The 14,484-nt window shown below is 34.8% G+C and overlaps 1 protein-coding gene across 2 annotated transcripts; it reads left to right on the top strand.

Annotated features, from left to right (window-relative positions):
* The first annotated feature begins 598 nt into the window (after positions 1–598).
* Positions 599–13,448, top strand: LOC127878085 (citron Rho-interacting kinase-like). Of its 2 annotated transcripts, none has more exons than XM_052424502.1 (12): positions 599–770; positions 2,979–3,046; positions 3,220–3,239; positions 3,374–3,418; positions 3,607–3,933; positions 4,608–4,802; positions 5,045–5,164; positions 6,207–6,491; positions 7,163–7,364; positions 8,365–8,460; positions 10,261–10,368; positions 12,251–13,448. In XM_052424502.1, exons 2-12 carry the CDS (start codon positions 2,984–2,986, stop codon positions 12,554–12,556), a joined length of 1,767 nt encoding a protein of 588 aa, XP_052280462.1. In that variant the 5' UTR covers positions 599–770; positions 2,979–2,983; the 3' UTR covers positions 12,557–13,448. The 2 variants fall into 2 exon arrangements, with proteins under 2 accessions (XP_052280462.1, XP_052280461.1); XM_052424501.1 differs by having other exon boundaries at positions 3,220–3,254.
* Positions 13,449–14,484: the final 1,036 nt, after the last annotated feature.

Below are 14,484 nucleotides of genomic sequence, written 5' to 3'. Positions count from 1 at the left end.
GATGTTTGGATGGAGAGCGGCAATCTGCGGTTAGATTTGAAAAGAACTTGGAGAGTTGTCACGTCTTCTTGACGTGGCGGCCATGTTGGCTGCCGCGCTGTAAAATTGTATTTCGTGTACATTAGCAAGCGTTGTGTTAAAAGAAATATTCGACATAAATAAATCGCGATGAAATCAGAAATGAACTTTGGTTGTTACTGTGTGTTATCAACGAACAATGTGTAATTACGTGACATATCCTGCTGATGAAACTAGAGGCTCACTATTTCAATTTCATGATTTTCAGGTTTTTGCTTAAACGTTTAAACAATCCTTGATACTGAATCTCATTCATACATAATTTATGTAAATCATCAAGAAGTTATCATTGAAAAAAGTTAAAACAATTCTCGATAACACTTAGTAACCATTTTAACTATAGAATCAATTCAGGTGTTCATTCTTACCCCTTTAAAGCAGTCACGCTTATAATTCAACTTCTTATTGAGCATTGATAATGTAAAACGACGACTATCACAATATTTATGATACCTCTCGACATCCGTACATACAGTGTTTATGTCGTCGTGTTGAATTGTTTATCAAGTAAACCCAATGACCTTATTTGCGTGTACATCGTCTATCGTAGTTGAAGTTCGAGTAGAGCTTCCTGTGTCAGTGATTGTGGGTGTTAAATGTTTACGTTGAGTTTTAAATTGAATAAATAGATTTTAAATAAATTGTTATTGATCTAGGAACAACTGGTATGTTAAATAAACTACACAATTGAGGTTTGTAATATTTCGTTTTGTATCACTACTGTATTGTTGAAAGGCCAAAGAAAATGTGTTTCTACTTTCGATTTCGGTACGATATTATATTTTGAAAGGTTTGCGTAAACCTTCAATATAATGTTTTTCCATAATGAACCCTTTATAAGCAATTGCGAAGTATGCTATAAATATAAACGCGAACGAATAATTCATACATGTTTTGATTATCTTTAATGCTTTGAGAATATTTTCCACTTTCGATTTCAATATTAAAATGGTAATACAAAATGCATTCAGTCTGTTCACGGAAGTCCGTGTGGTTGTTCTTTCAGTAGATCTTCTTCGTTCTCATTCAATATATTTTTGTTTTCATAAACACTTTTACATATTAATTTATTTGACACGTACACGTTGTAGGTAACAATCTTTGATGATGTGAATACATTAACATTTGTATATAGTTAGGCAGACGTGTTATCAATCAAGCTAGTGATTAATTAATTGAATGTTTTGTCATGTCTTTTTACCTGCATTTATTAGTTTTCCTTGATTTTATTATATCGAAGAATTGGTAGTTTTTCCAAATCAATCTTGCACGTATTAACCTGATATCAATTTTAGTTTTATTCATTCATACAAGCAGTAGATATTGTTACCTTATCTATTGTAATTTGATTAATTTATATTATCATAAATTCATTAATATTTCTATGTTTGTATTCATTTATACATGTATTTTTCAATCAATATATGCAATTGTGTATTCATTTAATCATACATTGATAAACGCTGAATGTGTTAAGTTCCCCCCGGGTACTACTTCCCCGTACCCCGGGTACTTTGAAGTATACTTAACCGTACACATATTTTCAAATGATACTTTTGGGTACCCCAGTATACTTACAGGTACCCCATCTTTCCTAATAAAAAAAATTCGTACCCAAAATGTTCGTACCCACATTTTTTTTCGTACCAAAAATTTCGTACCCATTTTTGTTCGTACCCACATTTTTTTAAGTACCAATATTTGTTTTTTGGCATAATTTTTTCGTACCCAAAGTTTTCGTACCCAAATTTTTTTTCTCACCCAACGTTTTTTTGGCACAAGTTTTTCGTACTCAAAATTTTCGTACCAAAATTTTATTCTTTACCAAACTTTTCGTACCAACATTTTTTCGTACCCAAAATGTTCGTACCCACATTTTTATTCGTAACAAAAATGTTCGTACCCACATTTTTTTCGTACCCAAAATGTTCGTGCCCACTTTTTTCACATATGGGTACGGGGAAAAAATGTGGGTACGACATTTTTGATTACGAGAAAAATGTAGGTACGAAAATTTTGGGAACAAAAAATAATGCCAAAAAAAATTGGGGTAAGAAAAAAATTTGGGAAATTTGGGTAAGAAAAAATGTGTGTACGAAAAATTATGCCAAAATAAATGGGGTACGAAAAAAAATTGTGTACGAAAAAACATTTAGGTAAGAAAAAAATTGGCTACGAACATTTTGGGTACGAAAAAAATTGTTGGGTACGAAAATTATGGGTTTTTAATAATTTTTTTATCAGGAAAGATGGGGTACCTGTAAGTATACCGGGGTACCCAAAAGTATCATTTGAAAAACGTTGTACGGTGAAGTATACTTCAAAGTACCCGGGTTACGGGGAAGTTGCACACGGGGGGAACTTGACCCATTCAGCTCCATTAACGTATATTATCATTCATAGATTCATATTTTGAATCACGCTCCTTTTCCTTCATGAATTCATTTAAATTAATTGATTTTCCATCAATACTTTCACATATTCGATCAACCGGTACTGATGCATTCTTCCATTAACCCATATTTTTATTTATTGTTTTCCTTCATTCAATTTTATTTATGAATGCATTCATTGACCAGTCACTTATTCAGCAATTAGTCTTCCTATTCAATTGCATTCAATCATCGAGTCAGTCAGTTATACTTATATTTTATCCATCTAGTCATATATTTATCAAATCATATATTCATGAATTTAACCATCGATTCTTTCCATCACTTCATACATGTGTCTTTTCTTATATCCATTTATATCCATTCATGCATTCAATCATTCATTCGCCCTATCATACGTTTATTCATCCATCCATTTGTTAATTCAACCACACATTAAGTAATTCAACAATTTATCCATCGATTTATCCATTAATTCCATCATTTTCGTTGTTTTTTTGTGTGTAGAGAACATGGCGGATGAAGACGACACTGGAACGTCTGCTCTAAAGGACAACCCACAAGACACGATAGCAGTGAGCACCTTCCTTCTTTCTTATAAAATATTATGTAACTTGCATCGAATATGCATCATCGTTGTATCATCAAACGAATCCTTATCGGTTTAGAGACACAACTTTTTTTTTAAATACTACTACAAAGTAAACAGGGATTGTATTTATTATAGTGTAATTATTGTATATTTCAGGTCGAAGATGTCGCTCTGAAGTATGTAAACGTTCAGTGAGTCTCGTGTTGTTGATTTCATGTATTATATCTCGAATATCTTTTTTAATTGTACTAATAGCTTATGTGTTTTATAAAAGTTACATTTTATTTACATTTATACAATACATTACTAGGGCGCACGAACAGCTGACTGAGGAATGGGTACACCTGAAACAATCGTAAGTATGCAGCGAATTTTCGTCAAGGTTGCTCTCCTAATGTTTGTATTTCTGATTTCATAATATGTGTTCAATGTTTTTATTCAACGATACATATGTTTAATTTCCAAACACTTACATTGCCTCTTATTTAATTTTTTTAAACGTAAAACCATGTATACATGTATTCAATATGCACTTTGCTTTAGAGAGACACAAGATGATACCCAACCAATAAAAGCTAGGTCAAACGACGATGAGTATTCTGATCGCACAGAAACTAGAGAAAATGCTTTGCCGTTGAGTATACCCGATGATCTGCTTCGTTTGGTGGATGATCTAATGTCCCGGTTAATAAAATTGGAAAATCAAGATAGGCGTATAAGTAAGCTTGAAGACTTAGTGAAAGGTATACAATCACCAATCGAGGTCAAAGAGGACTTAGATAAGATTGAGATTGAGACAGGTCGTACAGATGGAGCTCTTCATAAGCAAGATAATTTGCAATCTGAAGATATTGAAAAAGTGCCACCCAGGTATGACGTCCAATTGTGTTATACCACTTATTTCCTTTTCCAACAGTCAGTTACAATGTTCACATACAAATTAAATAAACTTAATCAAATTTACTTATTTGAAATTGCCAACACTCTGTCTAAAAGTAAGTTGGTATTTTGCATTGCCTGTATGCAACTTCATCATAAACGTTATTTTATTCAATCTTTTCAAGTCCAAAGGGATTCAAAAACATTACATGTATTAGGTACTGGAATGTATACGTGATGGAAGCTATTCACATATTCCACATCATAGCTAATGAAATAGAACCGCCAGTTGTGTATTCGATTTTTAAAATGTAAAAGAAAATACAAAACATATGACTGTTGTCGAGGACACCAATGTATCGGTAGTTAACATCGATGTTGTTAATTTCGATTGAATGGAAATTAATAAAATTTGAATTTCAATGTTTTTAGTCTATGCCATAATAAGAATACATTTATATCAATTCTTAAGAACTATTGGGAACTTTCACATTGACACATATTCAAACTGCAAAGTAGTTAAATAACACTTTCATTATATTAAATCCCTTTTAATCGTTTCCAACTAGAATGAATAACCATTTACCATGGTAATGCACTTTTTACATGACACTTTATTATCTTAGCCTGGGCAAAATGAAAAGGAAATTCTGCATTTATTCTAGGCTAGAAGAATTCCAGCAGATTCAAAACTTAGAGGAACGTATAAGAACGCTCGAAGACTTAATACGACCACAAATCGTTCATTCAGATGTAGTAGAGAAGATAGATCAGAATGACATGGAGATAGAGCGTATAGATGGAACTCTCAATCGGCAAGAACAATTGAACGCCGAGGAAATAAAAATCTTGCGACAATGGTATGAATTTATATTAAATTATACCACTAAAATGTGTATGTTAAAATGTTTATATAAATCCCAAAAGTTGACATTTAAAGGTGAATTGTTCCAAATTAGGTTTGTATGTTTAAGAAAATATTTGACAGATAACTTTTGTCTTTATTAAACTGTATTTATATTCATTAATGAAAGCCCTACCTGCGCATCACAAACACTGAATATTTAATAATTCACACCTTTAGCACTTTGTATCATTTAAGGATTCAGGAAACTCCTTGGCAAATTCAATTTGCTGATCAGCGCGGTATTAACAACCGCATAAAGGAACTTGAGACCGAAATGGAGAAAGTTACGAAAGAGAGAGACAACCTGAAATCATTGTAAGATAAATACTATTTATACTCAAATGAAAACGCTTATTATGAAAATAAAGTTATATTTGTATTTTTGTATTTTGAAATACGGACGAATTTATTGTCAAAATGTAGGTTTTAAGTAGAACATTTGCGTGTGTCAATTTCAAAATTGTCTATCAATTTGTGTCTTAACGCAAACAGTGCATTGGATTGTTTAAAAGATGAATGCGTGACTAAGTTTGTGTTTTAAGGATGAAACACCATAATTGTCCCTTTAATGTGGTTTTATATGTAAATTAAAGCAACCAGTAGAAGTTTTGGTAAAATTCATGCCCTTTTGTATAAATGAAATCATTGTCAAATGAAACAATTTATAAACGGAAATATCGGAATTATCTTTCTGTTAACTATGAGTACATTTAATCCCTATGTAAGTAATTTTTTGTCAACTAGACCCTCGCAGGCATGGAAGGGATATTTTGCAGTTATAATGTCTGTCGGTCTGCAAACATTATAAGTAAGAGGAGTGAACTTCTCTGAATTAAATTAACTGAAACAAAAAATAGTGCGCCATAATTAAGTGCAGATGTGCTAAGAAGCATATGGTCCATCTTTTCTTAATTTGCCCTTAAACATGGCTTGCAAAATAGTGTGGTGGTTTATATTTTTTTTAGCGTAAGTTTATGTAGCAGAACTACTAGTAGTAGAAGTGGTGGTGGTGGTGGTGGTGGTGGTGGTGGTGGTGGTGGTGGTGGTGGTGGTGGTGGTGGTGGCGGTGGCGGTGGCGGTGGCGGCGGTGGTGGCGGCGGCGGCGGTGGTGGTGGCGGTAGCAGCAGCTGTTGTTTTAGTAGTATGAGTAGTGGTAGTTGTAGCAGTAGAAATAGACAAAAAAACTAGAAGTAGTATTATTAATTATTGTTGTTTTTGATGTTGTTGTTGATGTAGCATTTGCAACGGTAGTAGCAGCAGCGGCAGCAGCATTTTTTTAGAATTATGATTGTTATAAGCAATTGACAATGATTTGTTTAGGTTACATTTATAATGATGAACGACGCATATATTTCAGAAATGCCCAGGTTATTCCAGAGGTAAAGCACCTAAGAAAGGAACAAGACAAAATTAACAGAGAAAATAACGAACTAAATGAAACAATCAATTTACTAAAAAACGATTTGTTAAACAATCAGAAAGCTCTGAAAACTGCCAGAAAGCAGCTTTCCAATACTGAGCGCATCCTTGACGATTCGAGAAGAACGCACAATCACATGAAAGCTGAGTTAGAAGAAAAAGTCGCATCTCTTGAGAAACAACTAAACACGCTAACTGCCGAACGTGATGATTTGAAAAACAGGTTAATGATTGTTAATTATTAATAACGAGATACATTTGTATCATTAATTCAAAAGCATCTTTTTGCTATTGTGGTAGGTGGCCCTCCGACGTCCGTCTTCATGTGCGTTGTCAACAATTTGCTTCAAACGACATCTCCTCAACCCTATGCGGATTTTTACGAAACTTAAATGTGGATGATTCTTGGGTGATCCTCTTTTAATGTGTACACATATAGCTGATTCGCTGCATAATTATGGCATCAAAATCAGACCATTACAATGTAAACACTCTCTGAAACGGAGAGTCTCATATGTTTAATATTGTAGTGTTTAACATTCGATAGGAGTCCACTGCAAAAATTGTTCAAATGTTGCATCGGGTGTAAAATATGACAACGCCCGAGGGATCATATTATCTGTTGTATTGTGGAACTCTACGAAGAGTATTCAAAGCATAGTCATTTGTTCGAAACTGGCCGAACCCTATTACCAAGATGAACGATCTTGGTGCATAGCTAAAATAACAATAATAATCAAAGATACGAATTTTTCAAGACGTACTTAAATACTTTGTCATCATCGTCCACTTTGTTACTAGATTTAGCTATTTAAGCAACAAAAGTTGTAAAAGTGTTAAGTACTTCATTGGCTAATGCGTTTCATCGCATCAGCGTTATATTAACTATAATAGGTACAGCAAGTTGGCTGGTCACAAGCTCACCGATCAGAATCCTGACATAGCGGACCTGAGTGATCCTAACAGAGCCATGAAGTTGTCCGAACGCTTCGGGACTCTGTATGATGACGAATGGACGAACGCATTTGAAGAGCTAAGTGACAAGCTGAATGTAGAAAAGCAAGAAGCTGTAACATTTTTACTGCGATGTTTACATGTAAGATATATATTTTTTCAATACGGTATACTTCAACAATTTAAGCTACGAATTATATTGACCCACAAGTATAGTAACACAAGTTCATCGAGGTACGTGTTTTATGTAATGTATTTACATTTGTGAAGCATTTAATGACAAGGCCAAATAACAAATACTGGGCAGCATCTATATGTACTATTTTGCAATCATCATTGGTTAACACTACACAAGGCTGATCCTTGGTGTATTGATGAAAAGTTATCCGTGTATTTAGTTAAGTGTAGACTTACAGATTCATTTTAACCTTATTGGATGATAGAATTGATCAAGGGCAAAATAGTAACAATAAACTATCTTAAGCTAAAGTTCAGCCTTAGTTAAACAGAATAAGTATTAATAAGTGTATATTTGATCTTGGTAAATTAAACTCTTTTACACATACAAGAAATGGAATCGGGTAGATGGCGGACACATGAACGGATGCGTTTCCTAGAAAGTAACTGTCAGTATTGTTATGTCATTGAAGATAAATTCCATTTTATGATAGAATGCTTACTATTCGCTTTAATATAAAAATTGAATACAGAAATGTATTTCTGGAAAAGACCAAATGTACCAAAATTTATAGAATTAATTCCGTCTTGCAAAACATTGTAAATGGAGCTTAGCTTTATTCACATAAATGCTTTTATTAACACACTTTTGTAGATATTATTACAAATAACATATTTTGTTTACTAACTTGATTTCTTACTATGTATTGTGCTATTTTATATTAACATATTTCTTCTATTATTGTTGTGATAAAATACTATTATAACATATCGCAATTTACTCAAGCACTTTATAGAATTTTACAGATGACCACTGTGTAATGACTGCGCTTTGAATATCTTTGAACAGCCAACGACTTGATGACTTTTGTTTATTAAATTTACCCTTCCTTTGTTCGTCCGTTAAACGCATTGGTTCTGCTAGATCACCAACCGATGAAGTTTTGCATATTATATATCCATAGGAATGCTGGACTAAAAGTCAGGACTTAGCCTCAGACTGGATGGCTGCCTTGAATAATGCCTTCATCTTTCCGATTCAAAATCCAGAGCCGAATCAGGTAAGTTGCATTGCGTGTTTTATTGATATCAAACTGTTAAAATTGTTAAAACAATGTGACCATGGACTTTGTTAGTTTAGCCATAATGTATTTCTGCATCGCATGTGTTGTATGTGTACGATCATGCACGCCACTTGCCTTTCTTCACTTTTTATCTCACCTGATTGCTCAGGTGAGCTTTTGTTACCGGTCTTTGTCCGTCGTCCGTCCGTCCGTCGTCCGTCCGTCCGTCGTCCGTCCGTTAACATTTGTTTGTAAACACTCTAGAGGGCACATTTCTTTTCCGTTCTTCATGAAACATAGTCAGTAGCTTTGTCCTAATGATATCTCGGTCGAGTTCGAAACTGGGTCATGCCTGGTCAAAAACTATGTCACTAGGTCAAAAAAAAAGAAAAAAACTTAAAAACACAATATAAGTCACATTTCATGCCCAATCTCCATAAAACTTTGTCAAAATGTTTGTCTTAATGATATGTTGGTTGAGTTCAAAAGTGGCTCTGGTCCGTTGAAAAACATGGTCGCCAGTGGGCGGGGCAGTTTTCCTTATTTGGCTATAGAGAAACCTTGTAAACACACTAGAAGTCACAATTTTTGTCTAATCATCATGAAAGTTGGTCAAAACATTGGTTTTATTGATATCTCGGACGAGTTCGAAAATGGTCCAGATCGGTGAAAAAACATGGCGGCCAGTGGGCGGGGCATTTTTCTCTTTATGTATAAGGTGAAAACATGTGAACACTCTAGAAGTCAAAATTTTTGCCCAATTTTCATGAAATTTGGTAAGAACATTTGTTTCCTTGATAAAAGAGTTGAGTTCAAAAATGGTTCCTGTCAGTTGAATAAGCATGGCAGCCGGAGGGGCATTTTTTATATTTATAAAGTAAAAAAAGCTTGTGAACACTCTAGAAGTCACATTTTTTGCCCAATAATCATGAAACTTGGTGAAAAGATTGGTTTTATATATATCTCAGATGAGTTCGCAATTGGTCCCGATCGGTAAAAAAACATGGCCGCCAGGGGGGTGGGGCAGTTTTCCTTATGTGACTAGAGAGAAACCTTGTGATTGAACACTTTAGAAGTCACATTTTTGCCTTATCATCGTGAAACTAAGTCAATACATTGGTTTTATTGATTTCTCGGACAAGTTGGAAAATGGCTCAGATCGGTGAAACACACTTTTTAGCTCACCTGATTGCTCAGTTGAGGTTTTTGGATTGGTCTTTGTCCGCCGTCCGTCCGTCCACATTTGGTTTTTAACATTCTAGCATTCGCACTTCTCAAGCATTCTTTATGAAAGTTGCTTAAATATCTCACTTAGGTTTGATAATGCGCAAAATCATATCATTAATGCCATAATTATTTCCCATAGATTGTCCAAATTTTCTTGTTAACACTCTAGAGGTTACAATTTTGTTTCAGTTTTTATGAACTTTGGTCAAAATATTTATTTTTGTAAGCAAAGTTTGATGTTTGGTAAGGGGGGTCAACTCAAAATATTGGTCACCAGGTCAAATCTAACAAAAACAAAACACTCCATACGCCAGAGTTTTGGTTCAATAATGATGAAACTTGACCAGGATGTTTGTCTGGACGATATCTAGGTCAAGTTTGATGTTAGGTAAAGATTGAACGAACCGACTCCTCTCAGGTGAGCGAACAAGGGCCATCTTGGCCCTCTTGTTTATAGCTTGTCAAAAATGCGTAAAAGCTTATATAAATTATTATTAACTGTAATAAGCACTCCATATATCAAAAACGTCTGGTTAGTTTCTTCAAAAAAAAACTTTTGTATTTCGATAGGACTTTGCTGATGTCAGGCGGGGTGAGGGGCTTGGGTCAAAGGAGCTACGTGCTATAAGAGACGCTCGCAGATTGATTGGTCCGCACGTTGCAGATATGGTGAAACAGGTAAGATTTTCATTGTCTTGCTAATATATAATCCTTCTTTTGATACTCGTCCGATACATTCATTCTTGTAACATTTTTATTCCCGATGGACGACGTATGGATATAAAAATCGTGGTTGTCATTCCGTCTGCGGTTGCGTCCTTCCGTCCCCCACGTCTGTTCCCAATTTCTCCCACATTTGAAACGTCAAACGTTTACATAATTATTAGCTGCTGAGCCTGTGTGAAGTTCCGTCAAACCTTTTGCAGATCAGATCCAAATATCTGCAAGTACTAAAGAACATCTTGTGTAAGGATTTTCCATTGCGTTATTTAAGGGAATTATCGCCATTTTGAAATACGTGTTCATGTATCTTATAGCTTTTGAGCGCAACTCCTCCAACATTTTGCATATACAACTACTTTACTTTTTGTGTGTCACTTAAGTCAAACGTTTACATACTTATTATCATCAGTGCATTTTGCCTGTGATTTTAGATTAAATTGTTTTAAAGAAGTTTAATTCAATATACTGCTTTATTATCCCCGCCGAAAAAAAATCGGAGGGGATATAGTAGTTGGCCCTGTGCGTCTGTCCGTCCGTCTGTGCGTCCATCCGTCCGTCTGTGCGTCCGTCCGAAACTTTGTCCAGAGCATAACTCCAAATCTATTCATTGGATTTACTTTAAACTAAGAATATAAACAGATGGCACCTATGAGAAGTACAGTGACCAAGAACCATAACTCTACCTACCTTCGCTTTGAATTATCTCCCCCTTTATATAATTTTGAAGTAAATTATAACTCTAAATCTACTGAATGGATTTAATTGAAACTTGAAATATAAACAGATGGCAAGTAGGAAAAGTGCAGTGACTAAAAACCATAACTCTATCTACCTAAGTGTTTGAATTATCTCCCTTTATTTAATTTCAAAGTTTATTTTTGTCCGGAGCATAACTCTAAATCTACTAAAGGGATTTACTTGAAACTTGAAATATAAACAGATTGCAAGTAGGAGAAGTGCAGTGACTAAAAACCATAACTCTATCTACCTTAGTTTTTTAATTATCTCCGTTTTTTAATTTCAAAATAAACTTTTGTTCGGAGCATAACATCTAAATCTACTGAAGGGATTACTTGAAACTAGAAATATAAACAGATGGCAACTAGGAGAAGTGCAGTGAACATTAACCATAACTATTTCTGTCGTAGTTTTTGAATTAACTCCCTTTTTTATTATTTATAATTTTAAAATTATATCTTATTTAATTTCGTAGTAAATATTTTAGCTTTTCGATTTTTAATAACTCCCTTTATCTAATTTTACAATAATATTTTAATTTGAACACTGAAGTATTCAATGAAATGAATAGATGAGTTTAAGGAAAAATACAGTGATCAAGAACAGTAACTGTTTAAAGTCTTCTTTTTTAATTACCTCCCTTTCTTGCATTTCCATATATTTTATTCTGTACAGCATAACCCCAACACTATATAACTAATTGATCCTTGAAATATAAATAGATGACACAGGTGCCATGTTTTACAAATATTATTCTACTCTCTAAAACAAATGTTGTCATACAAGCAAATACATTTCGGCGGGGATTTGGCACTACTGTGAGAAGCTCTTGTTTCCAATGTGCATTTAATCGCACATTTAAGCAACATAAATCACCATGTTCTCGTGTTACGTTGTAATGCTAGGGTCTTTTGTTTGTTAAACATTCACTTGAAGAAATTTCTAATTGTGCCCTGTTCGACAACAATACACGCTTTGCGTTGGGAACACTTGTTGTGACAGCTTCCTGTTCATAACTTGTTCGATACTGGATTAAAATCACCATACGGTATTGGTATCATTCATCATGTTTAATTTTATCAGAAATCTTGTTTTTCAGCACTGTTTAACACAGATATGTCAGGACGAAAAAGAAAAACTAGCTGCGTGCAAACCTTATTTGGAGAGTTGCGCGGAAATATGCTGGCTAATGGCATTGGCGGACCCTCCTCTGTACGTTGATTTTACTGCCCAGCAAGGAGATGCGTTTGATTCGACACGCTACACAGTGTATGAGAAATCTGGAACGACAATACACTACTTGGTGTGGCCACCTTTGTACGCCAGCAAGGGTGGGGGATTATTGTCAAAGGGAACGGCAGCAACGCTCAGAACAATAGAGAGAAGCGACCACGATAATGCATAATGACAGAAGCATATTTCATATTTGTTTGATAAAACGTATCATTCAGTTTATGTTCTTGCTAAATATATGGATATTTTTATTTTATGAGGAACATGTTTGCTTTTGATTGTATGGGTTGTATTATTTGTTAACTTTTTTCGGTAATTTATATTATTTGCGTGGATGCGACGTGTGAATTATATTTCTTGCGAGTATTTCAAACGACCAGTCATGTTTTAATCAAACGACCAGTCATGTTTTAATCAATAGTATAAATGTTAATTGGTTGTTAAGTGGTAGATTACGTATGTGCTTTGACGAAAAACATCTTAATAGTATATAATCATGTTGTCGAATGTATTTTATTATGGTGTTGAAGCATGTGCAGATTATCGTTGTTTTAGTAACATTTATCAGTATGGATGATGTAACAACCTAACTTTTGACAGTTAATGTTTTTCATTGATGGTGGTCAGCATTTGTCGTTGATAATATGACCCGCGTTATGCGTAAATGGGTCTTATGCCATATGTGGCAGCGTCGTTCGAGAGAAGCCTATGCACCCGCGTAGTATGGTCAGGAGCTAACATGTCCGCTTTAAAGTCATGCAAGGTTTATCGGGCGAATGATCTAACAGCACAGATTCTGATATGTCTGTTCGAATGCTCTAGCTGGTGTGAACCTACGCTGGCCGCACATGACATAAAGTCCTTTTACGCATGACGCGGATAAAATATGATATACAGGCTTGATTATTACCTGTTTAAATTATACTTTTACTATAGAGACGTTAAAAGACACATTGTGATCTAGTTGTTACTTGTTAACTATAATGTGTGTAAGAAGTCATATCAAACCAACCAAGAAATTGTGTGATAAGATTAATTACAATAAATATAATACTAGAATGAAATATCTTTCATCTTATCTATTCGGCCACTTTCTAATGACGTAATAGACTGTAAATCCGCGTATTCGCACATGTCCGAATTCCGAGTAAGTAAGCAAAACATTCGATTCTTGATCATCAAGAGCCTTAAATGCGTCAAAAACATATATAACCCGTTATTGTTGTATATTATGCATTTACCTATACACAATTTAACCTCTATTTTACATGCATATAGCTCATATTGTTATGTTTCGTCGTATTTTTACAATTAAGGCACTCGTCAGAATTTCAGTGTTTGTCTTTGGTCACGTGACTTAATCACTATTACTGTCGCGCTTAAATTGAGGCCTATCAATACGTTTACTTTCGGTTTTTGGTGATCCGCTGAAATCAAGCGTTCCATTGAAAAGCCAAATTGCGTCCGTTATTCAAATTTTGCACACCTTTTTCTGCTAGGCAAATCTATCAAGATACCTTAAAACAAATGTAGAAACAGAATGTATGCCCCTGAAACCATGTTAAAGGAAGTTTCCGAGGATAGCTTGAACATAAAATCTTTAAGGAAGACGGCCGTGGAGTTTTTTAACCTATACCAGATGCTTCGTGAAAGGATAAGCGGTGAGATCAACCCTGAAAATTACGGACGAGAAACCCTCTTCAAAGAAGAAGAGCTGGGTCTAGCCGAATTTACTGAGGTGATGGCGTGATTGGGCTACGGAGTGTCTAATGCTGCGCTACATACATGTTTGTCGGTGCAATTATATGCCTAATGGTTAGAAGACCGGTGGACAAGCCTATAAGCATATGCTGGTTGTATAGGTTTTTGCAGGGGTGGCAATTGAGAGTCGTGTCTAAGAAACCGCCCGGTTTAGACAGTAACAGGACCAGAAATTCGATTCCAGAGTCTGTAGAGTATTTCTATAACAATGTCGACAAGACTCTTGATGAGCTTGGGTTACATGACTAGAGCGTGTGTACAATATGGATGTGACCGGAATAAGTAATGAGCATCGCCTGCCGAATGCGATTGCCTCCACAAAAGAAAAGCCCCGGTCAG

Source organism: Dreissena polymorpha, chromosome 4 (assembly GCF_020536995.1).
Source record: "Dreissena polymorpha isolate Duluth1 chromosome 4, UMN_Dpol_1.0, whole genome shotgun sequence".
NCBI lineage: Eukaryota > Metazoa > Mollusca > Bivalvia > Myida > Dreissenidae > Dreissena > Dreissena polymorpha.
This window is presented reverse-complemented; position numbering and strand designations above follow the sequence as displayed.

What these genes read in the sequence shown, in the direction of transcription:
- LOC127878085 (XM_052424501.1), top strand. Translation starts at nt 2,984, where the DNA reads ATGGCGGATGAAGACGACACTGGAACGTCTGCTCTAAAGGACAACCCA. An exon ending in ACCCACAAGACACGATAGCA is followed by an intron (nt 3,047 to 3,219) that starts GTGAGCACCTTC and finishes TGTATATTTCAG; the next exon opens with GTCGAAGATGTCGCTCTGAA. An exon ending in CGTGATGATTTGAAAAACAG is followed by an intron (nt 6,492 to 7,162) that starts GTTAATGATTGT and finishes TAACTATAATAG; the next exon opens with GTACAGCAAGTTGGCTGGTC.